At 39.2% G+C, this 26,768-nt stretch overlaps 2 protein-coding genes and 1 pseudogene across 3 annotated transcripts in view; 2 read left to right on the top strand and 1 right to left on the bottom strand.

Annotated features, from left to right (window-relative positions):
* LOC125276113 (E3 ubiquitin-protein ligase TRIM39-like) overlaps positions 1-26,768 on the bottom strand; it is a 302,026-nt gene that overhangs the window by 227,527 nt on the left and 47,731 nt on the right. The gene's annotated exons all lie outside the window — the stretch shown is intronic.
* LOC125276121 lies at positions 408-9,021 on the top strand (annotated as a pseudogene).
* Positions 15,199-20,429, top strand: LOC125276114 (E3 ubiquitin-protein ligase TRIM39-like). Of its 2 annotated transcripts, none has more exons than XM_048203589.1 (8): positions 15,199-15,318; positions 15,828-15,917; positions 16,188-16,759; positions 16,880-16,975; positions 17,629-17,862; positions 17,954-18,092; positions 19,544-19,570; positions 19,722-20,429. In XM_048203589.1, the coding sequence occupies exons 2-8, from the start codon at positions 15,848-15,850 to the stop codon at positions 20,267-20,269; spliced, it is 1,686 nt and encodes a 561-aa protein (XP_048059546.1). In that variant the 5' UTR covers positions 15,199-15,318; positions 15,828-15,847; the 3' UTR covers positions 20,270-20,429. The 2 variants fall into 2 exon arrangements, with proteins under 2 accessions (XP_048059546.1, XP_048059545.1); XM_048203588.1 differs by having other exon boundaries at positions 19,535-19,570.

Here is a 26,768-nt window from a genome sequence, read left to right as displayed (position 1 = left end):
CACTGTTCATGATCAGTTTCAGTTCAATGTTTTATATTTCAAAGTACCATCGCTGAACTATTGTCAAAGTGTGTCTGAAACACAGTGATACGATGATAGATTGTTGCTTTGTGTAATGTGACGGATGATTAAGTGTCATTTTTATTATTTAAATGGTTTGTTGCTTTATTGGTATTATCAGACATGGTGTGTTGATCTCGATTTTATACATGAAACTTGTAATCTAACGTTATAATATGTTGCAGCTTCTGCAAAGGCAAGTAAACTGAGCAGAACTGTGTGATCCATATGATATCTGAAATCAGAAATATAATATCATACACAGTTGATGTGTTTCTGCAGGGCGTCACAGCTGTAGTGTTGAATTGAGAACATGATGATCTTATAGAGCTCATACAGATGTGAAGGAGTTTTCTCTGTTTTTCTTCTAGGAAAGGAGGGGAGGATGTGGCAGAGTGTTGGTTTGACGGTGTTGGTGATCGTGGCCACGCTGATATGTGTCCTCCTCTTCATGCTCTTCGGTGAGTGACCCACAAACCCCTGAGAAACACACACACACACACACACACACACACACACACACACACACACACACACACACACTCTTGCAGTGACATTCAGACATTTTTAAGTGAGACTTGATCGTCCAAATACTTTCAGGGTCAGTGTAGGTGATCTTAAACTGGAGATTTGAGGAATTGCATGATTTTGTGAAGTCTACTGCAGTGATTGACATCTAATGGTCATGAAGCTTGTCTCATTTCTGAGAAAGAGTCACACCTTCAGTTGCAGGATTTTGTCTACAGTGATTTATGAGCATGAGTGCCCAGCCAGCAGAGCCATGTGGGGCCCAAATGGGTTTGACCTGGGCTATCTAACTGGGACCCAGCCAGTTTTGCACCCAGTTTCCATGTAGGCCCCACATGGATTTGCCCAGATGAAATGAACACTGCTTAGTGTGCACACTACAGGCTGTTTAATGTAACACTTAATCTTAACCAGACTGACTTTATTTCTGTCAGACATCTACAGAAGATCTTATTGAGAATTAAGAAGAGGCTTAGATGTTGATTACTTATTTGAAAGTAATAGTTTGATTTGATGTTACCATTGTGGCGATCAGTGTGTGCTTTAGTCAGGCTCTTGACTTTTTAACATTAGTTTTTCTCTTGACAGCTGTGTCTGTTTGTTATGGCGAGAACAGCGAGAGAAAATATAATCAGATGCTGATTGATGATAAGAATATAATCATCATATATTGGCTTAACTCATTGATATGATGTGGGAGGTTTATATGGGTACTATGTTATTAATTCTGTTTTATTGTTATGATTCTACATATTTTGGACTCCTGTGAGTTTTACTCGCACACAGACATCAAGAATCATTGCACCATTGAAGCATGTCACCATTGTTGAGATTCATACGCTGATTCTTGATGTCTGTGTGCGAGTAAAACTCACAGGAGCCCAAAATATGTAAATGGTGTGTTATAAATCGTTTGCTGTTCTGATTAAATTCTATTATTCTCTTGCTGCAGAATCATAACAATAAAACAGAATTAATAACATAGTACCCGTATAAACCTCCCACATAATATCAATGAGTTAAGCCAATATATGATGATTATATTCTTATCATCAATCAGCATCTGATTATATTTTCTCTCGCTGTTCTCGCCATAACAAACAGACACAGCTGTCAAGAGAAAAACTAATGTTAAAAAGTCAAGAGCCTGACTAAAGCACACACTGATCGCCACAATGGTAACATCAAATCAAACTATTACTTTCAAATAAGTAATCAACATCTAAGCCTCTTCTTAATTCTTAATACGAACTTCTGTAGATGTCTGACAGAAATAAAGTCAGTCTGGTTAGTAATAAGTGAAGCTAATGTTGTTTGTGGAGTTGTTTAATCAGATCTTGAGAGATGTAATGTATTTTATCTTCAGTTGATTTCATCCAAGGTTGTGGCTGGAAGTAGTTCTTGTGTTTCTCTTTCCTTCAGTGATTATGCTTGTTAACAGCAGGTGTTCTTCACTAATACAAAATCATTATTCAATCACTTAATTATCTCATTACCTCCAACACTGATTAAGTGTTACATTAAACAGCCTGTAGTGTGCACACTAAGCAGTGTTCATTTCATCTGGGCAAATCCATGTGGGGCCTACATGGAAACTGGGTGCAAAACTGGCTGGGTCCCAGTTAGATAGCCCAGGTCAAACCCATTTGGGCCCCACATGGCTCTGCTGGCTGGGTGAGAATGTGGTCGGTACAGTCAATGCAAAAATAGAGCAGGTTTTCTGACTGTCAGCAGGTTTGATTACGACACGGACGTCTCATTTCTGCAGCTCGCTGTGAGTCGAGTGTTGACTTTAGTCGAGGTCTCTCTCACTGACCCACAGCAGCTGTAAAGAGGTTTTCTGTACTGTAGAGTCCTGCCTGCTCTTATATCAGTGTCCAGTATGTGATTTGAGGAGCTCACTTTTATTTAAACATTGTACATTAATCACCATGTCTTAGTTCATTTTGCAATATGGCCAGCTGACTACTGAATAATGCTTATGCTACTATTAATATGATAAATTTCAATAATATAAACAGAAGTCTTTGTGTCTGAACATTTGATTAGTATTATTTATCTTCATTATTTCTAATTTCTCTCCCTGTACAGTTTATTGACCTCCGGCCAACCTTTAGTCAAGTGTGATTAAACTTGTCGTGTAGGTGATTTATCGTCATCATTTCTCTCTCCAGCGATGTCATCCTCCAGTGGTCCACTGACTGAGGAGCTTCAGTGCTCGATATGTCTGGACGTGTTCACTGATCCAGTCACCACTCCATGTGGACACAACTTCTGCAAGACCTGTCTGAATAAGTGCTGGGACAACAGCCAGACCTGCAACTGTCCATATTGTAAAGAAACATTCAAGATTAGACCTGATCTCAAGATTAATAACACACTCAGAGAAGTTGTAGATCACTATAAAAAGAAAAGTCCTGAGAAAAAACCTGAAGTTCTGAAAAAACCTGAAGTTCTGTGTGACGTCTGTGAGGAAAGAAAGCTGAAAGCCCTGAAGTCGTGTCTGGTGTGTCAGAGCTCTTACTGTGAAACTCACCTGGAGCCTCATTTGAGAGTGGCAGGTTTAAAGAAACACAAACTGATCAATCCTGTGAGGAATCTGGAGGACTATATATGTCAGAAACATGAGAGACCTCTGGAGCTGTTCTGTAGAGATGATCAGACAATCGTGTGTCTGTCCTGCACTGACGGAGATCACAAGAACCACAACACTGTTTCTTTAGAAGAGGTGTGCATTGAATACTAACAATATTCCATCAATCAAATGTTGTCCTTTTGAGATAAATGATCTTGGTGTACTTTAAAGGCCCATTCACACTACACTGACAGACACAGACCAACACCGTCAGTCACCAGATTACATCACTTCTCAAACAATCTAATTCTGATTCAGCATGTTCAATCAGTGAAAACAAGCTTCGGCAAAAGACTGCAACAAGGGTAACACACTGATCTGACAAAACCCAAAGAAAAATCTGTTGGCATCTGTCGGTGTGTGAATTGGCCGTAAAACAACCTCCTCTTCCTCTCCAGTCCAAAAAGAGCATTAATTGAGATTAAACTGCAAAAATTACTTAATCTCAATTTCTTTCTGCCATCAGACAATTGAATAAATATATGCACAAGGAAGTTGAATAGATATTATTCTTTTTAAACACCAGGAGAACTAATGATAAGATCTAAATTTTGTAAAGTCTGTCAAAACTTATGCTTGGCTGTGTGTGCTTTGAAAAGAAGCTGTTATTGACCGTTTGGACCTTCAATACTAGACCAGACCACAAAAAAAGTGCTGTTACTCGTTTCACATGTGATTGGCAATTTACATTCAAGATACTAGACAGGAAATCAGTGTTATGATAATAAGTGTGTTGTTCTCTGTTTATAGACTCAGCTGATGATCCAAGACACAGAGGAGATGATCCAGGACAGAATCAAGAAGATTCAAGACATCAAACACTCAGCAGAAGTCAGAAAAGTGAGTGGTTGAGGGTGGTTGCAAGGGAGTTGTGGGTGATTGGTAGATGTTTTTTTACTGGATAATTAATTAGTGGTCAGGCACCTCCACACACATTTATTAGGTGGCACTATAATGAGTGCATTTGTGCTTTAGTTCAGAACTTCAGAGCAATAAAAATTTGAGTTGAACTTCTTTTTTTCTCTTATTATGCCCCTTTCACAACATCAAATGCTAACATATTCTTCAAATATTACTTGGGCGATTCAACAAACATGACTGCCAACAGACAATTAAATTTCAGATAACGTCAAATCACAATGATTGACAAATCCAAAAATTGACACAATTGTGTCAAAACAAGGCTTCTCACAAAGAAGATGGATATAAAGTTGATCTATTATAAATACATTTATGTTTTTGCTATAGTTTTACTATATATGTATTACCATATCATCTACATGTGCCATTGGTGCTTCAAGCAGATTATCTTAGTAACTAGTAATTTGTTGATTACTTTGGCCCCCAGAGAAACACAGAGAAGGAGAAAGCAGCCCGTGTCGAGCTCTTCACCGATCTGATCCGCTCCATTGAGAGATGTCAGACTGAACTGCTGGAGATGATGGAGGAGCAGCAGAAAGCAGCAGAGAAACAGGAGGAAGTGCTCATTGAAGAGCTGGAGCAGGAGATCACTGAGCTAAAGATGAGAAACACTGAGCTGGAGCAGCTCTCACACACTGAAGATCACCTCCACCTCCTACAGGTCAGTCAACATCTCTCTGATCAATGATAATGCAGTATATGACACCATAACACTCCCCATGCTGAAGGATTTCTCCTCTCTCCTGCTGTAGAGTTACTCATCCCTGTGCAGCTCTAGAAACACCAGGAACTGGTCTGAGATCAGTATAAATACTGATGAGAGTCTGGAGACTCTGAGGAGAGCTCTGACTCAACTGCAGGACACTCTACAGGAGAAACTCACACTAACTGGTACGGCAATATTTTATATGGTAAAAATAATCACTAATGAAGAAAGAATACCAAGTTCTGTCATGAAACTCTAGATGGCGCAGGCTGATTGGTCCTTAACTCAATTTGCTAGCGATCACATTGTTATCTACATAGCGCAGCTGATTGGTTGCTGTTGCATCAGAGGCTCAACATTAAAATACTGCTAATGTTTGCTGTAAGCAGTCTGCAGCATGCTTTCAAGTCAAGTCAAGTCACCCTTATTTATATAGCGCTTTTTACAATGCAGTTTGTGTCAAATCAGCTTTACATTGATAATTGGTATATAATTTTCCTTTTAAAGAATAGTGTCAATTCAGGCAGATCAAAAGCACTGTTGAATAAATGTCAAGAATACTGTTGAATATCAAATGTCAAGTCAAATTAAATTAAATTAGGGCTGCATGATTAATCGTATTTTAATCACGATAACGATATCTGCTTCTCCCGATTGATTTTAAATAATCGTCACGATATTGGCACACTCTATGAAAATGAACATAATTTGGAAATATTGGAAGTAATATTAGGAGTTTCGCTGTTTTATCTTTTGAAGTTCCTAAAGGTTTTACCAGTTTTCATAATGTTGATCAGCTAGAAATGATTGTTCTTTGCTTTACAAATTTGCCAGGCAATTTGAATCTGGTTTGTCTTATTGCAAACGAATTTTGTTGCTTTAAAATCTAATGTGAATACATATTACAAAGCGCTCACCAAAAACCATGTTTTGTATTGATTTACCATCTAACCAAGTTATCATAGTTGGTTAAATTAAGTCGTTGTGCCACCTACAGGCCTTTTGGGTGAATTGTAGGTTGGTAAAGAACTTGCAAAATAGCCATAATTACATTACTCTTTTTTGATAGAATAAACATAATTAATAATCGTGATTATTTCAGAAAGCATCTGAATCAACATGTAATGGCCAGTACACATTGTACAATTTTGGGCTGTCCCAGGCGAAAGATGACAGATTGTGGTGATTTCTGTGGTTGTGGCTCCTCAAAGGTGGTCCTACATCATACAGTGAGAGAGGTTCAAAGATGGCCGTTGTCATGATCTTGTGACCAATGATAGCCTGTGATAATTTTCAGACAGTGTCAGAAATTTAGCATGATCATCTCACAGTGTTTGCTGCTACAACCTACGTCTATAGCCAATAAAAATGCAATATGTAAAACTTAAAACTACTTACCTCAAGCTCCATTTGCAAAATCGGCATGCCAAGTTCACCTCTTTTCCAATGAAATGACCACATCCATATTCTCCTCTTTCTCCTCTTTTTTCAGCGAACTTAAGAACCACAACTGCCAAAGTGTGATTCATCTTGCTCTATTTGTTTACCACTAGCACATGCTAATGACATTTTATTCTTCTATTCTAACTTGCGTCGTAGCCTACGATTCAGTAGCTGTCATCATCGTACAGTCTATATTTCGTACCTGAGTTTATTAGATCCATGTCATACAGTGTGATTTGTAATGATCTTATAGGATTGCTGAAATCACACAGTCAGTAGCAGGCATAAGACAAGTGAACACTCTTTTACTCCATATCTCTGTGCATATTGTGTGGTTTGCTTATTAATTCATAAATGAGCAATCATAACAGTTTAAACCAAGTGTCATGTTTAACAGTCTTGTGGAGTGAATTACTATGATACTTGTTCAGGTGATTGCTGGGTTTCTTATCTCAATCAGCTTGCAATGTATATCTGTTGTTAATAAGAGAACACAGTGTGAGTTTGTAGAGCAAAGTCATTCGGTATGGACACCTATAGATGTTAAAACATGCGGTCTCATGGCTCTTTGAAAAAAGTTCATGTCTTGGCTGTAGATCAGCAGCAAGCATATATTGGCTTGTATTGTCTATTTCTGTGCAACTTTGCAGGGTAAAAAGTTGCTTTACAAATGTAAATCAATATCTTCTTTTCAGCTGTTGCACTACTCTGCTCAGACTAGAGCGGATGGGAAAAGCTGTCAAACTGTGCAACTTTATTTGGCATCAGCCTGTACACAGCCTGTAAATTATCCTGGAAAAGATGTTTGGGATAGGGAGGGCTCTGTACTTTTCTCGCTTCTCCTGCTTTGTTGGGAGGTTGCTTCATGTCTGTTATATGTGCAGCAGCATAGCAGATCTATTCCACCAAGACCTTGCCATATCCATTACCATGCTTATCTGTCCAAGAGAGAAACTAGAGTTAATTGTTATTCAAGCGGTATTCTGTGTTGTCTGAGGATGAAAATTGTGTTTCAGTCATTAAGACACTTTAAATCACAGTAGGCTATTCATAAATCAATTAAATAAATATTAACAGGCTACATAAAAATACTAAAATCAAATCACAATAAGCAAAGAAAGAAAGAAAGAAAGAAAACCTAACAATATGTACAGTACACAAATACTCAGTATCTCACTTAAGTAATTCATGTAATGACTGATGGTAACTCTACTCTCTCAACTGCCACACAGAATTTATGAAAATAAAGCCGAACTGTTCAATACAAACTCATCATAATGCATTAAAATAATCAAAAAAACATATACACATATTGTATGATATAGACACATGTAGATAAAAAGTAAAATATATACAAATAATTACATTTTTTGTAATGTTGGATGTTCAAATTATTATCAGCTCACAGTTCTTCTTGAAAAGAGACGGTCATTTTCAGCTCTAATTTCAGAAAACGTAAAACTGTAAAGAGAAACATTAATATTCTGTTAACCCTGAGATTGTTTGTCCTTTCAGTTGTTCCATATTTGGTGAATACATTTCCTAAGGGTCCATAAGTAGTTGTGAAAATCAATTTATCAGAGAATAATTTTAAATGTTTCACCAAAACCACAAAACAGACAATCAAATGAATAAACATCATCAAGAGGCAGATTTGATCTTCATGAGAAGAAGAATGTGTGTGAAATATCAGGCCTGAAGCTCCAACAGCTTAACAGTGCTAAAAAACACACATTGATCAGATAAAACATGATGTTGTTCATAATTCTTTAAATATAACCTTAAATCTTGTCTATAAAGATCTGATAATGTCAATGTCATGTGTCTCTACAGAGCTGAAGAGGATGCAGCAGTATGAAGGTACAGTGTGTGTCTGAACTACACTAGATTACATTCATATACTCACAGCTTCATTACTGACCTACAGGATGATTAAACACTGACTAAATATTAAAACATCATCACAGAATATCTGTATTAAGTTGTGATTCATATTCTCTGTGTTTCTCAGTGGATGTGACTCTGGATCCTGATACAGCTCATCCAAACCTCATCCTGTCTGATGATGGAAAACAAGTGACGTGGAGACATTAGACAGAAACTCCCAGACAAACCAGAGAGATTTGATACATCTGTAGATGTCCTGGGAAAGGAGGGATTCTCCTCAGGGAGATTTTATTTTGAGGTGCAGGTGAAGGGAAAGACTGACTGGTCTTTAGGAGTGGCCAGAGAATACAGTAACAGGAAGGGATCGATCACACTGAGACCCAGTAATGGATACTGGACTGTGTGGCTGAGGAATGGGAATGAATATAAAGCTCTCTCTGGTCCTCCTGTCTCTCTGTCTCTGAGAGTGAAGCCGCAGCGGGTCGGTGTGTTTGTGGATTATGAGGAGGGTCTGGTCTCCTTTTATGATGTGGAGTCCAGCTCTCATATCTACTCTTTCACTGGTCAGACTTTCATTGGGAATCTCTATCCATTTTTTAGCCCAGGACTTGATGATAAAGGTAAAAACTCAACTCCACTGATCATCACACCTGTCAAATACAATAAATGAATTTACACCCCAATATGAAATACTTGACAAAAATAATGCTACATGTAATTAATGTTTGAAACATTGAAAATGTGTGTGTGTTCTTACTTAAAGGTTAAGAATAATTTGTTGTATCTGCTTTACATCAAAGTGATACAGCATCTGAATAAAGAAATTTTTTTGTACTTTTAATTCATTAATTGTTGTTTCTGTACCTCAGGGATGACGCGTTTTTGTAGGCCAACCCGGAAGTTAGCGGCGCACGGGTTCCCTCGATCGAAAGCCTATTCATTTTTCCCATAGACTTTTGGAAAATCGCAGAAAATAAGCTCTGTGTTTAACAAAGGGTTATGACACTTACACGTTTTGTCTATCAAGATAATCTTTACAAGTTAACACAACATTTATACATTTTGAATCCTAAATAAAGTCATCAGATATAAAAGGCTAACAGTTAGGCTATAAACGGACTACAGCACACCATGGTCGCGGATCAACGTCACCACCACCAAACTTCCTCAAACTTTATTTAGAAAACAACTCTATTTAAAAACATGCTCGCTGATTATTATCTGTGCTGTTATGAATACTTATCCACTTTTTCATGAGAAATGCTGTCCAAATGTCTTGTCTATCATGATGACGTCTAAAGTCCCCGCCAAAGGAAGTAGTCCCTTTTAGCAATTTGTTAGCAACTGCTGATTTTAAGACACAGTAAAAGTTTAAAAAATCACAAGTTTGTTATAACTGGTGTGTTTTATGTCATAGATCAAAATGTGAAAATATTTAGAGGCTTTGTTAACCACAGACCTTATTTCAGGCGATTTAGCAAAAACCCATTCAAAAATCCCATAGACTTTATGGCGTTGGAACCAGAAGCCCTAAAATGTTAACTCGCTTCTGGGTTTTGCCTACAAAAATGCGTCATCCCTAATTACCTCAGCATGTGTAACAGATATTTTTGAGTGTGATTCTTACATTTCAGGTTCACAACCATAAATCAGGGTCATCAGTTTGATTTGTACATAAAATTCATATTTATAAACATGGTAAGATGAAATTTTAAAAACAGATATTTTATATATAAAAATTCAGTATTCATTGATATTCTGTTACAGTATATTACATACTAGAGAGAGAATTTTTTGTGAGAAGTTCACCTGTTCACACAGTTTTTATAAATACGAATTTATGCAATTATTAGTGAATTATTTAGCCTGGGTGCCAGCCCGAACCCCGCCCACAACATTTTTTGGACGGGAAGTTCGGTCTGGACTCGATCCATTGTGGAGTAATTATGCTCGGCTCCCAGAAGGCCGAGCCAATCAAATTGCCAGGGCGGGCTTTAATCGATGATGGACAGGCTATCTGCGGTTACGTAACCACCTACGTCATCAAAGAGCGCTTGGGGAGTTTGATTGACAAGCGATCTAACCAATCAGAACGCCGCATCCGCCATTTTGTCCGACAAAGCAGTCAGGAGTTAGAAGATTAACATCGGTGGAGTTAAACTTGAAAAATTGTGCATATTGACGTCTTTCCGCGTTTGAAACAACATTCATTCTCATGTTCATTCATGTTTATTTGATGCTATAAATGGACTAGTAGGAAGAGATGATCGGTTAACGAGCCTCTTGAGCTGAGGCGCTACAGCAATCTGTCACGATCATGGTCACAACACATTAAAGAGCCACAAAACGGTTTTTATTGTTTGAATTTTTTAAATAACTACACAGTTTGAAAGCTGGGACTTTGTTTAATATAAGTAACCTGCTCTGTCTCGTCTGTTGATGTGTTGTCAGTTTCCTCTTTGCTCCGCGATGTATTTTCCAAACTGTGTGGCGTGACAGCGCCACGGCTTAACTAAGGGGGGCGAGTCTTTGCGAAAGGTCAATTAGTTTACAACAATGATGGCTGTTGTTGAAGAACTGAGATGTGTAGATTCCGCCATCGCGTCCGTTATAGAAGATATCGACAGCGCATTAATTTTAAAAGAGGAACAGAGGACCGCGATCAAGGCATTTGTCGATGGGAAAGATGTCTTTGCCGTCCTTCCTACGGGATTCAGCAAAAGTTTGATTAATCAGCTGGCCCCGATGGTCGCTAAGAAGAGTTCTGTTGACAACTATGCGTCGCTCAACATACGTCACTTACTCTGTAGCTCTGATTGGTTGTAGGTCTATCCAATTGAGGTCTTTCCTGGATCGGTTGAAATACGCCCCCATAATCAAAGCCCAATGGAGCAGTATCAGACTCATATTCTGACTAGAATTGAGTATGACCACGTCAGGCTATGAATTATTAGTAGACTTGTTGAATGAATAAAGAGCAAATATAGAAAGAAGTTGAAAAAAAAAATTGTATTGTATTTTGTATTGAACATGACTTTGCATCACAGAGTCATATACAAGGGCTTTTTACTCAAGCAGCCAATCAGTCTCTCTTTCTAGCTATACCCTATAGCAACCATGGTCGAGCACCCTAGCAACCCAAACCCAAAGAGAGATATCTTCACATCTGAATATCACAGAGGGATTGAAGTTGGTTTATTTCATTCATACTGACAACCAGCCTTTGTATCATCATTGGCAACCCACTTCCTAGCAACCAAACAAAGTACCCTAGAAACCACTTAGCAAGACCTATATCACTGCATCAGAACTTTGTAGAGACATGTGGGTTGGCTCTTTTGATTCATGTTGGCAAACAGGTCTTCTAACACCTTTTTGACTCGAGGCAGTGTAGCTGCGCATGACAAGCACCTCTCATATTCTTCAGAAAATGTACATATGTAGTTGTAGCTGGTACAATTTCCAAAAAGTCACAACATTGTTTGGTACCATAAATAGCTTAGTGAAGTGAGAGGTTTTTTTATTATTATTGCAATTTTTCACAAACAGAGGATACAATAACACACAAGCAATCTTTCAGACAATAAGCAAGTTATGGCTCAATAGTTAACAAGAGAAATTATATAAAGAAGCCTATAATTAACCAATTAAAAAAATGAATAAATAAATAAAATCACAAAAATGAATAAAAGTACATTACAAAGAATTTAAACATGGAACAAATTCTAGATATGTTTATAGTTTTCTTATTTACAGACATTGACATTGTATTTAAATACAATTCTGGTTTAAACATGTTAAAGTGACATTTATGGATATAAAACCTTCCAATAAATAAAAAAGGTATAAACAAAAACATGCTTTGATTAAATTCTCGTCATTAATATAAAACCCAGAAAGAATGTTTCTATAAGATAAGGAAAAATCATAAAACACATTTTGGACAATGAAGGCATTAACATTACTCCAGAAAGACTGAGTAAAAGAACACTCAAAACTAATGGCCAACAGTTTCAGAAGAAACTTCACATAAAGAGCACGATGTGTCGATGTTACTTCAAGATTTCTGCAAAAAAATGCTTGACAGGATAAAATCTGTAAATAATTTTATAAGATATTTCTTTAACTTAAGTATAGAGTTTAGTTAGAGTGACCAAACATATGTCCACTTAATATCATTAAAAATGTTGTTCCCATTAGAGATAATGGATGGAAATGAGGTAACAAGGTTCAAAAATAAAGACCTGATTTTGTAACTGTTACAGATATGGTTGTAAGCAAACGCACAACAAGGATGATGAAGGCATAACAGTCTTTAATAAATCCACAGGCAAGGAAATCCACAAATGGCAAACGTGAAACACAACCATACAATGAACGATACCGAACAATACTGAACTGAAAACACAAGACTTAAATACACAGACAAACAAGGTGGGTAACTGAACACAAATATGATGATGAAGGTGATCAGTTACTATAGTGACAGACTAGTGGTGGGAAATGATGCAACACAGAAGTCCAAACAGGGTGAACATGTGACAATAACTGGATTTTTGTACATAGAAACTAACAGAATCAACCGGATTCAGAGCTGAGGACAAACAGAAATCATTGAGCCACTATTGTTTCTGAAGAGCATATGCATTTACAAAGAAATGGCCTTGAAAACTAGATTAAATTATTTTCCACATTCTGAAAATTGGTATCTTGAAATAAAATCAGAGTAGCTGAATAAATTACCATTCATTCAACTGTATACCATCATAAATTAGCATGTAGAATATTACAGTTATTCCAAATAAAAAAACTGCGTGGCGAGAAATTGATTGTAAACTGCTAAAGACATATCTTCTTCTTCAACATTTGACCCAGTAATGGTAGCACTTTTTATTTACCTTTCTTTTCTTCGATTTTCCATCTATTTGTGTATTTAAAATACATATATATATATATATATATATATATATATATATATTCCTTGCTACGAGCACTTTACTGATTAAACTGTGACTTGACACAGCACTTACATACTGTTGTATTATTTTCTATTATCTATTATCTGTATCTATTATTTTCATTTGTAATTCGCTTTGGAGAAAAGCGTCTGCTAAATGACTAAATGTAAATGTAAATGTAATAAATCCTCAAGCCAAATGCATTTGCTGATGCTAATTGGAGAGTTTACTAAGAGAATAATTGCACATTAAAAGGAAATGTATAATCTAGAGAAGACATATCATATGATTACCCTCCAAACAGAAGATTGACTGTATAGAGGAAGTGCTCTTTCTCTACTCTTTCTACTCTTTCTCTTTCACTGGGAAACTGTGTGTTTGTTAGCCCAGACTTTAACAATGGAGATGAAAACTCAACTCTACTGATCATCACAAATAAATTTACACCACTATTTGAAAAACAAGGTGAAAATAATGCTTTAATATATAATAACATCTGAAAATATTGAAGGTTCTTTTATTGGTTTATAAACACTTCATAACATGACACCTCTATACATTTTCAGACTGTCTGTGGAGATCGTATCGTCACAAATCATAGTTTAAGATCCTCATGCTCTTCTGGCACATTATACAGTAAATCATAAATGATCTTGTGGTATTTCTTTTAGCCGCTATGCTCCAAAAATTAGGAATGTCTAAATGAAGCAAAAGAGGTTTCCAGCATTCATATTTTTAAAAGGTGAGTTAAGACAAATGTTTTTAAAGTTGCTTTTCAATATAACAATATGGTGTGAAGTTGTGTGTAAGTCTGTTTTATGTTTTATTTTACCTTCTGATTCTTATAGTTATTTTATTTCTCGTATTTTATATTGATATTGAGGTCAAACTGTATTGCCAATTTATTTATTTTACATTTATTTGTCTTTTATTCTTGTTTTTGAGTATTTTTATATTGACATTGTCTGAAATTGTATTATTTGTTTTTATGCTTGTGAAGCTCTTTGAGTTTCATTCCATGTATGAAAAGTGCTGTACAAATAAATGTTTATTATTATTATTAATAAATGAAGAGATAGACAAAATTGTTGGTACCTGATAATAGATGAACCCACAATTTTCTCTTAAATAACTTGAAAGTGACATCCATCGTTGTTTAATCCATATTTTTGATTCAACTGAATATTTTGAATAATAAAACAAATTAAAATGTTATGGTCATAAATGATGGACCCTTAACTTTATATTTTGTTTACAGGCAGTTTCTGTGGCTCTCAGTGAGACTTCTGCTCATTTCAACAGGAAGTTGGGCTCGTTCTTCCTGAATAAACTGCTCCAGCTGTCTCAGGATTGAAGGATCTTTCTCTAAATGTTTCAGCTCTTTACAGATGTTTGATGGATTCAGTTCAGGCCACTTCAGAATAGTCCAGAGTTTTCATGATCAAGTTCCTCTATTCACAGTGGGTATAATGTTTTTTTGTTTTTTGTTTTTTGTCTGTAAACATAAAGCTGATGTGACTTTCCTGAAAGCTCCAGTTTTGTCTCATTTGTCAGTTTTTTCTTGTCTGTTTTGTTTTTCTTAGTTCAATGTGCTGCTCTTTAAAGGATGATGATAATTTATTTTCATCATTTGTTCTTCAGTTTCTAATATCTTGTACTTTTGTTTTATAATGGTCCATAATTGATTCATTTTCGATATTTCATGAAAAAAAACCTTGTTTTAACTCAGTCAGCTGCAATTTTACATCAAGAAAATGTCAGCACTCAGCATCTGAATAAAGAGTATTAATTTCTATGAATGGATAAGTGACATTTTTTGGACATTTATTTATTGCTATGAAAATTGTGTAAATTGAGCAGAATTCATCCTGGAAACTCTTAGCAAATGTTGCCAGACAATCCAGCTTTTGTAAGTCTGCTGAAATCTCTTCATGACCTGATAGAAACATCAGTCCAAATACAAACAGACACACATGAACCAACACACTGAATACAGAGACAAATGTGAATGCGTAAATACAGGAGGAGCTCTGACATCACTGGAGTTCAGAGAGATTCAGAGAAAGTGAAACTAACTTGACCAACAACAATATGGACACCTGAAACGATCAACCTCTTTAAACAACAGAATATTTATTGAACCGTTCAAAGAGTCTTGTGGACACATCTGATCCTCACAGGTAATGATAGAAATATAAGAGAGATTGAGCTGAACAGGTTTCTGATGGAAGTGATCTGGTTTAGTAGAGTTTATGTTGAACTGGAGTGAGTTGAACTGAATCAGATTTAAGCATGTCAAATACTCAACTACTTTAGTTGTTTACTGCACTGAAATGATATCAGAACTGTATTGTAAATGTCATTTGATTAGTTGTAAAGCAAAGTTTGGTGTTTCTGTCATTTTGTCACATGACAGAAAGATGAAAGAAACAGGAAGTAAATGAGCTGCAGACAGACTGAACACAAACCTGCTAAACTGCAGCTGAAAATCATTTTTACATAAAAATATACATATACACCATGTGCTCTGTACTTTAAAATGATTTAGTGTTAAATAATAAGTAACCCAAAATCTGACTTTGGAAGTTTAATTTTAACCTCAGTGACCAAATGAACACTCAATATTACAAGGAGCAAATCATTGGTCATAATTTATACTGTGAAATAGAGTGTCTTTTTTCTTGACAAGGCTTGAAGAGGGAAAAAACAATGGCAGAATCTTTACCAACATCAACAAAAGCAAGAAAAACCAGGAGACGGAGTAGAGATGAACCTCCATGTAAGTCAGTAACCAGATGAATGACTTTCACTCTTTTCATATAGTAACATTTTGAAATATATATTCAGGAATGTACAGAAATGGATAATGAAATTATTTCATCTCAAATTAATATTTCTTATTTATTTATTCATCCATCATCTATTTATTTATTTGTTTATTTTATTTCTTTGTTTATTCCTAACATTATTAAATTCAGTGTTCATTTCAAGTTTGTCCAAACTTTAGACTATAGTGTAGGTGATTTATCTTCATCATTTCTTTCTCCAGGCATGTCATCCTCCAGTGGTCCACTGACTGAGGATCTTCAGTGCTCGATATGTCTGGATGTGTTCACTGATCCAGTCAGCACTCCATGTGGACACAACTTCTGCAAGACCTGTCTGAATAAACACTGGGACAACAGCCAGACCTGCAACTGTCCATATTGTAAAGAAACATTCAAGATTAGACCTGATCTCAAGATTAATACCACACTCAGAGAAGTTGTAGATCACTATAAAAAGAAATGTCCTGAGAAAAAACCTGAATTTCTGAAAAAACCTGAAGTTCTGTGTGACGTCTGTGAGGAAAGAAAGCTGAAAGCCCTGAAGTCGTGTCTGGTGTGTCAGAGCTCTTACTGTGAAACTCACCTGGAGCCTCATTTGAGAGTGGCAGGTTTAAAGAAACACAAACTGATCAATCCTGTGACGAATCTGGAGGACTATATATGTCAGAAACATGAGAGACCTCTGGAGCTGTTCTGTAGAGATGATCAGACGTGTGTTTGTCCGATGTGCACTTTAACAGACCACAAGAACCACAACACTGTTCCTATAGAAGAGGAGAGTGAAGAGAAGAAGGTAGAAGTTACTGACTGTTATTTTGTGAAACAAAAAAGTTCATGGAAACATTAAAGGTTTCCTCAGAAGACAGTAAATCTCTGTTATGATGAATGTGTCTGTGTTGTTCTGTGTCTATAGACTAAACTGATGAAGACACAGAAAGACGTGCAGCAGATGATCCAGGACAGAATCAAGAAGATTCAAGATGTCAAACACTCAGCAGAAGTCAGAAAAGTGAGTTCAATTATGTAATTATGTTTTCTTAAATATTTATTACATGAGTTAGTTCAGGGGACTTTCACTGTTTGTATCAATCCATCAATACAGTGTTTTACAGTGATTCTTTCTGCAGGTTACATCGATAGACCAGTAGGTGGCAACTTGTGTTGTCTTTGAGAGAATCTGAATTGATTTGGTTTAATACTTGTTTAAACGACAGACAGAAACAAACATTGAAACACCACTGTATGTGTTGCTCAGACATGTTCAACAATTGTTTCTGCTGCAGTTTTGTTTGAAAGTTGGAACTGTTTTCGCTGGCAAAGCAAAAATAGACAAAGCTGTTAATACTGTGTCTATAATGTAATCACTTAATATTAAATTTGTGTTTAGTGAATTGCTGTATAAAAGGGCTATTAGAATTGTGATTGCATGCTTTTTTATATCTGTTTTTACTTTAATAACTTAAAATAATAGCACAAAACACCTCTCCTCAACAAGACACATGATTTGAGGAATCATTCAGTGCAGTCGATGTTTTTCAGTCAGTGCAGTTTTCAAAGTTATTTTGAAAATAACAAATAACATAACTTCTAATAACACTGAAGCAGAGCAATAGTGATTCTTCAAACACCACTAATAATGTGTTGATTGTCCTGGTTGAGCAGAGAAACTCAGAGAAGGAGAAAGCAGCCCGTGTCGAGCTCTTCACTGATCTCATCCGCTCCATTGAGAGATGTCAGACTGAACTGCTGGAGATGATGGAGGAGCAGCAGAAAGCAGCAGAGAAACAGAAGGAAGAGCTCATTGAAGAGCTGGAGCAGGAGATCACTGAGCTAAAGATGAGAAACACTGAGCTGGAGCAGCTCTCACACACTGAAGATCACCTCCACCTCCTACAGGTCAGTCAACATCTCTCTGATCAATGATAATGCAGTATATGACACCATAACACTCCCCATGCTGAAGGATTTCTCCTCTCTCCTGCTGTAGATTTACTCATCCCTGTGCAGCTCTAGAAACACTAGGAACTGGTCTGAGATCAGTGTGAAGACTGATGAGACCCTGGAGCCTCTGAGGAGAGCTCTGACTCAACTGCAGGACACTCTACAGGAGAAACTCACACTAACTGGTACAACAATATCAAATACACCGTACATATACATATATTTATCATCCATATTCTCACAGTGTAAAAACATTGCGGAGTAAAGAGGACACGGACCATGTGCAGACAGTAGGGGTGTGACGAGACCAGTATCTCACGAGACGAGACGAGACTCGAGATTGAGTTCACGAGACGAGACAAGATGGCGAAATACATGACTAGAAAAAATATTCTGCAGGTGTATTTGAAATGTTTTAACTAATCATTTTGTAATGAATGTCATTTCAGTTCTACTTTCTGAGACTGAATTATCATATGCAGTAAAAGACAACAATACTCAAGTAATGTAAAAGGTTTTGCCACTAACTCAACTGACTGGCTTCTCTTCAGATCTTACTGTACATGAATTATGAGCTTCTACAGCCTTTGACCTCCTAACTGAACTCCTCTCCACAATCTGATCACAGAAATAAAAACAGTATAAATAAAAATGGTAACACTTTACAATAAGGTCTCATTTATTAACATTAATGTATTAACCAACATCAACTAACAACAAGCAATATATTTGCTACAGTATTTATTAATCTTTGTTAGTTGATTAAAAAGTCATTCATTGTTAGTTCATGATAGTTCACAGTGCATTAACTAATGTTAACAAATGAAACCTTATTGTTTGTACTAGTAAATAATAAGAAGAGAAAACTGTTATTCATTTTTATGGTAACACTTTACAATAAGTGCAACCATAATCGCACTCTCTCAATATTCAAAGATCAAATAAGACCAAATTTTTCTTTGATACAGAGCTGAGAGATGGTTACAACTACACTGCCCAGCCTAAAATAGCTTTTCATACTGAGAGATATCTGTATTCATCAGTGAGCCGCTTTCAAAATGCGGGGTATTGAAATCACGTTTGAATGCGCGCGCGCGTTTACTTTCACTTTTAAACGGTCGCGCGTACTCTGTAAATATGGAGCGGCGGCGACCGTTATCCAACTGAATTAAATGGTTTTTTTTATTTAAATACAAAGCAAAACGACAGTGGAGGCATAATGTAAACGTAGCGGTGGCATATTCTTTCCTAACCATCCTAACACTCTGTCATGACAACATCACGAGACTACTTTTCGCCTCGACGAGAAATCTCGTCACAGTTTAGTCTCGCGAGATCTCGTGCCACGAGATCTCGTCACACCCCTAGCAGACAGACTTCAGCTTTCAAATTTTGTTTGTACATAAAATGTATACAAATAATTTAATATTTTTGTGACTCTAATTCGATGGTCACATTATTATCATCTGCAGTTCTTCTTGAAGAAAGATGGTCATTTTGCTAAAAAACACACATTGATCAGATAAAACATGATGTTGTACACGATTCTTTAAATATAACCATAAATCTTGTTTATAATTACACACATAAACATGTCAAAGATCTGATGATGTTTTATTGTCATTAGTCTCTACAGATCTGAAGAGGATGCAGCAGTATGAAGGTACAGTGTGTGTCTGAACTACACTAGATTACATTCATATACTCACAGCTTCATCACTGACCTACAGGATGATTAAACACTGATTAAATATTAAAACATCATCACAAAATATCTGTATTATGTTGTGATTCATATTCTCTGTGTTTCTCAGTGGATGTGACTCTGGATCCTGATACAGCTCATCCTGAACTCATTCTGTCTAATGGTGGAAAACAAGTGAGACATGGAGACATTAGTCAGAAACTCCCAGACAAACCAGAGAGATTTGATCCATGTGTAGGTGTCCTGGGAAAGGAGGGATTCTCCTCAGGGAGATTTTATTTTGAGGTGCAGGTGAAGGGAAAGACTGACTGGACTTTAGGAGTGGCCAGAGAATCCATTAACAGGAAGGGAAAGATCACACTGAGACCCAGTAATGGATACTGGACTGTGATTATGAGGAATGGGAATGAATATAAAGCCTGTGATGATCCTCGTGTCTCTCTGTCTCTGAGTGTGAAGCCGCAGCGGGTCGGTGTGTTTGTGGATTATGAGGAGGGTCTGGTCTCCTTTTGTGATGTGAAGTCCAGCTCTCATATCTACTCTTTCACTGGTCAGTCTTTCACTGGGAAACTCTATCCATTTTTTAGCCCAGGACTTAATGATGGAGGTAAAAACTCAACTCCACTGATCATCACACCTGTCAAATACAAAAAATGAATTTATACCCCAATATGAAATACTTGATGAAAATAATTATAACTAATGTTTAAAAACATTAAAAATGTGTTCTTACTCAAAGGACAGTAATAATTTATTGTAACTATTTTACATCAAAGTGATACAGCATCTGAATAAAGACATGATTTTGTACTTTTAATTGATTAATTGTTTTTGTTTTATTGTACACTGTTAGCCTGGATAAGTTGAATTTACTTAAAAAATTTGAGGAAACTGGTTGCCCTAAAAAAATTAAGTAACGTTAACTTAATAATTCGAGTTCATTTAACTTAAAATGTTTTGTAATATTAATTACTTTGTAGTTATTACACCTAGTATATTTAAGTTCAATGTACTAAGCAAGTTAACTTGCCACCAATCAAAATTCATCCATGCCTCCCATCATGCATTGCTGCATGAATAAATTATGAGCTGAATTGTCTTAGTAATTTTCTTTATTCTCACTATTTAAATTTTGCTGTTTTTCTGTGACTTTTTAGTAGCTTGTTTTCTAATGTTCAGAGTTGATCTGTTTATCAGAATATGTTGCTTGTCACCGTTGTTGAGATTCATACGCTGATTCTTGATGTCTGTGTGTGTAACGATCACCGTCTGTTCCTGTCACTCCCCGGACTACATCTCCCATCATCCTCTCTGCCACTCACCTGCACACACTTCACACTAATCACTAATCACCACACCCAGCTGCAGCTCATTATCAGGACTATATAAGACTCTCACACACACCACCCATTTGCGAAGTCTTGATTCACCCTGTGACAATTCCGAGCGTTATTTCCCTGTCTGCCTGTCTGTTATCGTTCCTGCCTGTTTCTTGTTTTTGACCCGTTGCTGCCTGTCCTGATCTTTGCCTGTCCCTTGACTACGACTCTGCCTGTTCCTCACTGTTCCTGTTTGTTCCTGTTTTGACCCTGCCTGTACGACCACTCTCACTTCTAATAAATGCTGCACTTGGATCTCCCGCCTGAGTCTCCATTCGTAACAGAAGACTTCGCCAACTACGATCCAGCAGCTTCTACAAGCGTTTCCAGCCTCAGAATGGACCCAGCTATATGTCTCATCCACCTTCGTCAAGGTAATAGTTCCCTGGAGGACCACATTCAGAAGTTTCTGGATATTGCCCATTATGCAGACTGGCCTGACTGTGCTCTTATAGACTTTTTTTGCGATGGCATAAACCAACCCCTTCAGAATAAACTGAGACAAGAGGGACCACGTTCCTCACTTACTTGTTTTATGGACTATGCATTGTTGACTGTTGGCTCTCCGTTTACTGTGGGTGTCGCGGAGGATTCCGACACCACAGAGAATCACGTAATGGCTGCCGCTCAGGAAAGCACTCACAAAATGGCCGCCGCGCCAAGGAACACGCACGAGATGGTGGCTACCATTACAACATCACATCACGCCTTCGCTGATCGCCCAGAGCAACGTCACGTCTTCGTTGATCGCCCAGAGCAATGTCACGTCGCCGCTGATCGCCCAGAGCAACGTCATGCCTTCGCAGATCGCCCAGAGCAACGACACGCCTTCGCTGATCACCCAGAGCAATGTCACGTCGCCACTGATCGCCCAGAGCAACGTCACGTCTCCGCTGATCGCCCAGAGCAACGTCACGTCTCCGCTGATCGCCCAGAGCAACGTCACGTCTCCGCTGATCGCCCAGAGCAACGTCACGTCTCCGCTGATCGCCCAGAGCCACGTCACATCTCTGGATTAGTCAGAAAGCGGCTAGGATTGCGTTCCAGTGTGGCTGATCCCCCACTGACTACGGTCCGAGCAGCTGGCATCCCCAAGTCCTCGCCGGCCGCTTCGCTCTCAAACCAGTCGGCCGCTACGCTCTCAAGCCCGCCGGCCGCTACGCTCTCAAGCCCGCCGGCCGCTACGCTCTCAAGCCCGGCGGCCGCTTCGCTTTCAAGTTCATCAGTTTCAACGCTCTCAAGTTCATCAGTTTCAACGCTCTCAAGTCCGCCAGTTTCAACGCTCTCAAGTCCGCCAGTTTCAACGCTCTCAAGTCCGGCAGTTTCAACGCTCTCAAGTCCGGCAGTTTCAACGCTCTCAAGTCCGTCAGTTTCAACGCTCTCAAGTCCGTCAGTTTCAACGCTCTCAAGTCCGTCAGTTTCAACACTCTCAAGTTCACCGGTTGCTATGGACTCAAGCGCTCTGGACGCGATGGACAAAATGGCTGCTTTGCCAGTGCCCACGGGCAAGATGGCCGCCCCTGCGGTGCTGAAGGTTGTAGGGGGCGTTCCAGCCACTGAGTCCGCTCCAGAGACCGCTCCAGCTGGTGAACCATCGCCTCACTCTCAGAGGAGGAGGAGGAGGAGGAAGAAGAAGACGTCCTCCTCTCCTCAAGACGCAGACGCCCTTCAAGAGGCCGCTGTGGGCCTGGAGACCACTCCAGAGGTCTCTCCTGCTCCGCCCAAGCGTCATGCTCTACCAGCACCGCCTAAGCGTCTTGCCCTGCTGGCGCCTACTGAGCTCCTCGCTCTGCCGGTGCCACCTGTGCTTCTTGCCCTGCCGGCGCCACCTGTGCTTCTTGCCCTGCCGGCGCCACCTGTGCTTCTTGCCCTGCCGGCGCCACCTGTGCTTCTCGCCCTGCCGGCGCCACCTGGGCTCCTCGCCTTGCCGGCGCCACCTGAGCTCCTCGCCCTGCCGGCTTCACCCACACGCCTGGCCCTGCCAGCGCCACCCAAGCTCCCTGCGCTGCCAGCACCACTCAGGCGTCTTGCCCTGCCGGCTTCACCCACACGCCTGGCCCTGCCGGCGCCACATGAACTCCTTGCCCACGAACCTGCGACGGGCCCCGCTAAAATCCCCAAGAACTTTTTGGGGGGGGCAGTGTGCCTGAGGGTGGGGAGCTTGTGGGTGGGGACCCTGCCCGGCCACTGCCTGCCCGGCCACTGCCGTCATCGGCCTTTGTACCGTCATGGCCACCCATGGACTGGGGTCCACTATGGACATTTATTGACTCTGACCCGCCGTGGTCATCTATGGACTCTGTCCCGCAGTGGCTGCCCAAGCCACCTGACCTGCCGTGGCCGCCTGAGCCACCTGACCTGCAATGGCCGCCCAGGCCACCTGACCTGCCGTGGCCGCCCAAGCCACCTGACCTGCCGTGGCCGCCCGAGCCACCTGACCTGCCGTGGCCGCCCGAGCCACCTGACCTGCCATGGCCGCCCGAGCCACCTGACCTGCCGTGGCCGCCCGAGCCACCTGACCTGCCGTGGTCGCCTGAGCCACCTGACCCGCCGTGGCTGGCCGAGCCACCTGACCCGCCGTGGCTGCCCAAAGCCCCGGACCCGCCGTGGCTGCCCGAGGCTCCTGACCCGCCGTGGCTGCCCGAGGCTCCTGACCCGCCGTGGCTGCCCGAGGCTCCTGACCCGCCGTGGCTGCCCGAGGCTCCTGACCCGCCGTGGCTGCCCGAGGCACCTGACCCGCCGTGGCTGCCTGAGTCCCTGGGGCTGCATTGGAGATTCCGTCCCCATCTGCCGTTAGATCTCCAATGCACCCACCCCCCTCCCTAGCTGTTCCTTTTACGGCGCGAGGACGCGCCTTCCGGGAGGGGGGCGTTATGTAACGATCACCGTCTGTTCCTGTCACTCCCCGGACTACATCTCCCATCATCCTCTCTGCCACTCACCTGCACACACTTCACACTAATCACTAATCACCACACCCAGCTGCAGCTCATTATCAGGACTATATAAGACTCTCACACACACCACCCATTTGCGAAGTCTTGATTCACCCTGTGACAATTCCGAGCGTTATTTCCCTGTCTGCCTGTCTGTTATCGTTCCTGCCTGTTTCTTGTTTTTGACCCGTTGCTGCCTGTCCTGATCTTTGCCTGTCCCTTGACTACGACTCTGCCTGTTCCTCACTGTTCCTGTTTGTTCCTGTTTTGACCCTGCCTGTACGACCACTCTCACTTCTAATAAATGCTGCACTTGGATCTCCCGCCTGAGTCTCCATTCGTAACAGTGTGTGCCTAAAATTTTTTTTTTATTTTTTATTTTTTTATTTTGTGATAACAACTTTTTAAAAAAAAAAAAAAAAAATGTATTGTAAAAGTTGATCTTGTGCTGTAGAATCACAGTTCTGCTATAATCAATAATGTAAATCTAACTCAGAGATTGGGCTCTAAATGAGTTCAGTGATCCAGATCAAATAATGATTATGTGAAAACATAACCAACACCACCTGATCATCTTTTAACTTTGCTTGTCTGGTTGGTTTTAATGCAGTTAAAACTGCCCAAACAAAATCTGATATTAAAAAGTCAAGGGTCAAGGGCTCAACTTAAACAAACCCTGACCTCGATGATGATAACTTAAAAATTGTGATTTTCTCCTTTGGTGAAAAACTATAAAAAGGTAAATGTTTGGAAAAATGTCTGTAGGACAGCCAAAACAAATGTTCCAACTGCTCATCAACAGCTCCTTGAATTCACACACGACAAAATGGCGTCATTACCTGCCGCAAACCAGTGTGTAGGAGGCGTGGTCAGGAGAAAAACTTCATAATTTAAGTGCATTTAACTTACATTTATTAACACATTCAAATCAGGGGCGGAGCTATGGGTGGGCCTGGGTGGGCCTGGGCCCACCCAGATTGACAGCTTGCCCACCCAGTCAGATCCTGGGAAATATATAATTATATATATATATATATATATATATATATATATATATATATATATATATATATATATATACATACACTGTTAGCAATTTCTGTAAATTACACAGTATTTTACTGTAATATGAACTGTATTTTACTGTAAAACAGTTATACAGTATGTTACTGTATTTAAAAGTTGCATTATGGGAAATATCCCATTGGCGTCAATAAAATACAGTATTTTTCATTTATTGTAAACTGAAATACAGTAAAAACAAATGAGTGTGAAAACTGACCAATCACAGAGAGGCTTATTTTTCGGCTTGGAAAAAGAAGAAAAGGAAGACACCGATGCAAGAACCAGGCAGCAGCAAAGGTGTGTACAAATATTCCTGCTTTTTATTAAAATAATTTGTATTTTTGGTTTAACTAAAAGTGTACATATATGAGTCCATCTTGCCGGGTGTTAAAAATTAACACTGAAGCAGTGTTAAAGTTAATGGGATAATTGATTGATGATTGAGTGATGATTGACAATTAGTGGTGACACCTGATGATAATAAGCAGAATCATTGAACAAATGTGCTTTACAAACACAAAGTTGGAGCAGCCAGAGATAAATTAATGTTAATAATAGAGTTGTGACGTTCGCGAACGAACCGATTCTTTTGAACGGCTCATAAACATGAACGATGGGAGCCGAGTCGCGGCTGGAGGGGAGCCGTTCTTTCTGTCGTTCTTTTTTCCTATGCGTGTTTCACACAGATGCACACAAATGAGCTCCTCCGCGAGACAGAACAGTTATAGGTGGAGGGGCGCACCCAGCGCAGGCCAACCCTTTATAGCGTGATGATATTAGTTATTAGTTGTGCACGCATCCTTCACGTGAGTACTCCAGTGGAAAAACCCTGCGTTCCTCTGTCATTGGGTAGGAGCGGAAGTTGAAGGGGCTGATGTCCTATTTGCAAAGTTTACAGTAGTAATAGTATGTAGTATGTAGACATTTCCATTTTATTTATTCTAATTTTATCTACTTTAAATATTTTTTTGTTTTCTATCAAAATGTTCTTGTGTGATAACAATGTTCTTGTGTGGAAGTGTTTGTAGTAAAAGCTGTTTTGCACAGAAATTCATTGCAGCCGGCTTTGTTTTTGATGTTTATTTGTGAGTAGGTATTGTATGAATAACATAAGTCAACGTAGCTTTACACACACACACACACACACACACACACTTTGTACTAAAGGTAAATCCAAAATAGTGATGTCACTGTCTAAGCAGAGGGATTTGTGCAACCCTATGGAATATAGTCCACACATGACAAATGAGGTAATAATCAATATTTCAGAATAATTCAAACTCAGATATTGGTATGTGATATCCGAGTTTTAATTATTTGACTACAAATCTCACCTCATCATTCCTCCCAGTGATTATTTCCAGGATAAACTGAGATACCCCCAAGCTGGCTTCTTAAAACTGACTAAATATTTAAAAAGAGCCAAAACAGCCGTTCTTTTGAACGGCTCTTTGAAAGGAACGGATCGCGAAGATCCGGATCCCCTCAAAGAGCCATAAGTCCCATCACTAGTTAATAAATAGAGTCAAGAGCCCAGCTAAAGGAAATGCTTTTCACCATCATGGTGACTTCAAACTAAACTTTCATTAAAACATTAACATCTAAACATCTGTTCATTCTCAGTAAGAACTTTTGTTGATGTGTGACAGAAATCAAATCAAACTGGTTAATAATAAGTGTAATAATGTTTAATGGCTGGAAGTCAGTTGTAGTTGTTGTGTCTCTCTCTTTTTCTCTTGTTGTTTCTTTAGTGATTCTGCTTATTATCATCAGGTG

This window comes from Megalobrama amblycephala, linkage group LG9 (assembly GCF_018812025.1).
Source record: "Megalobrama amblycephala isolate DHTTF-2021 linkage group LG9, ASM1881202v1, whole genome shotgun sequence".
NCBI classification, from domain to species: Eukaryota; Metazoa; Chordata; class Actinopteri; order Cypriniformes; family Xenocyprididae; genus Megalobrama; species Megalobrama amblycephala.
Note: the sequence above shows the minus strand (reverse complement) of the source record. Positions and strands in the feature narration are given on the sequence as shown.

What these genes read in the sequence shown, in the direction of transcription:
- LOC125276114 (XM_048203588.1), top strand. Translation starts at nt 15,848, where the DNA reads ATGGCAGAATCTTTACCAACATCAACAAAAGCAAGAAAAACCAGGAGA. An exon ending in AGGAGAGTGAAGAGAAGAAG is followed by an intron (nt 16,760 to 16,879) that starts GTAGAAGTTACT and finishes CTGTGTCTATAG; the next exon opens with ACTAAACTGATGAAGACACA. An exon ending in GGAGAAACTCACACTAACTG is followed by an intron (nt 18,093 to 19,534) that starts GTACAACAATAT and finishes TATTGTCATTAG; the next exon opens with TCTCTACAGATCTGAAGAGG.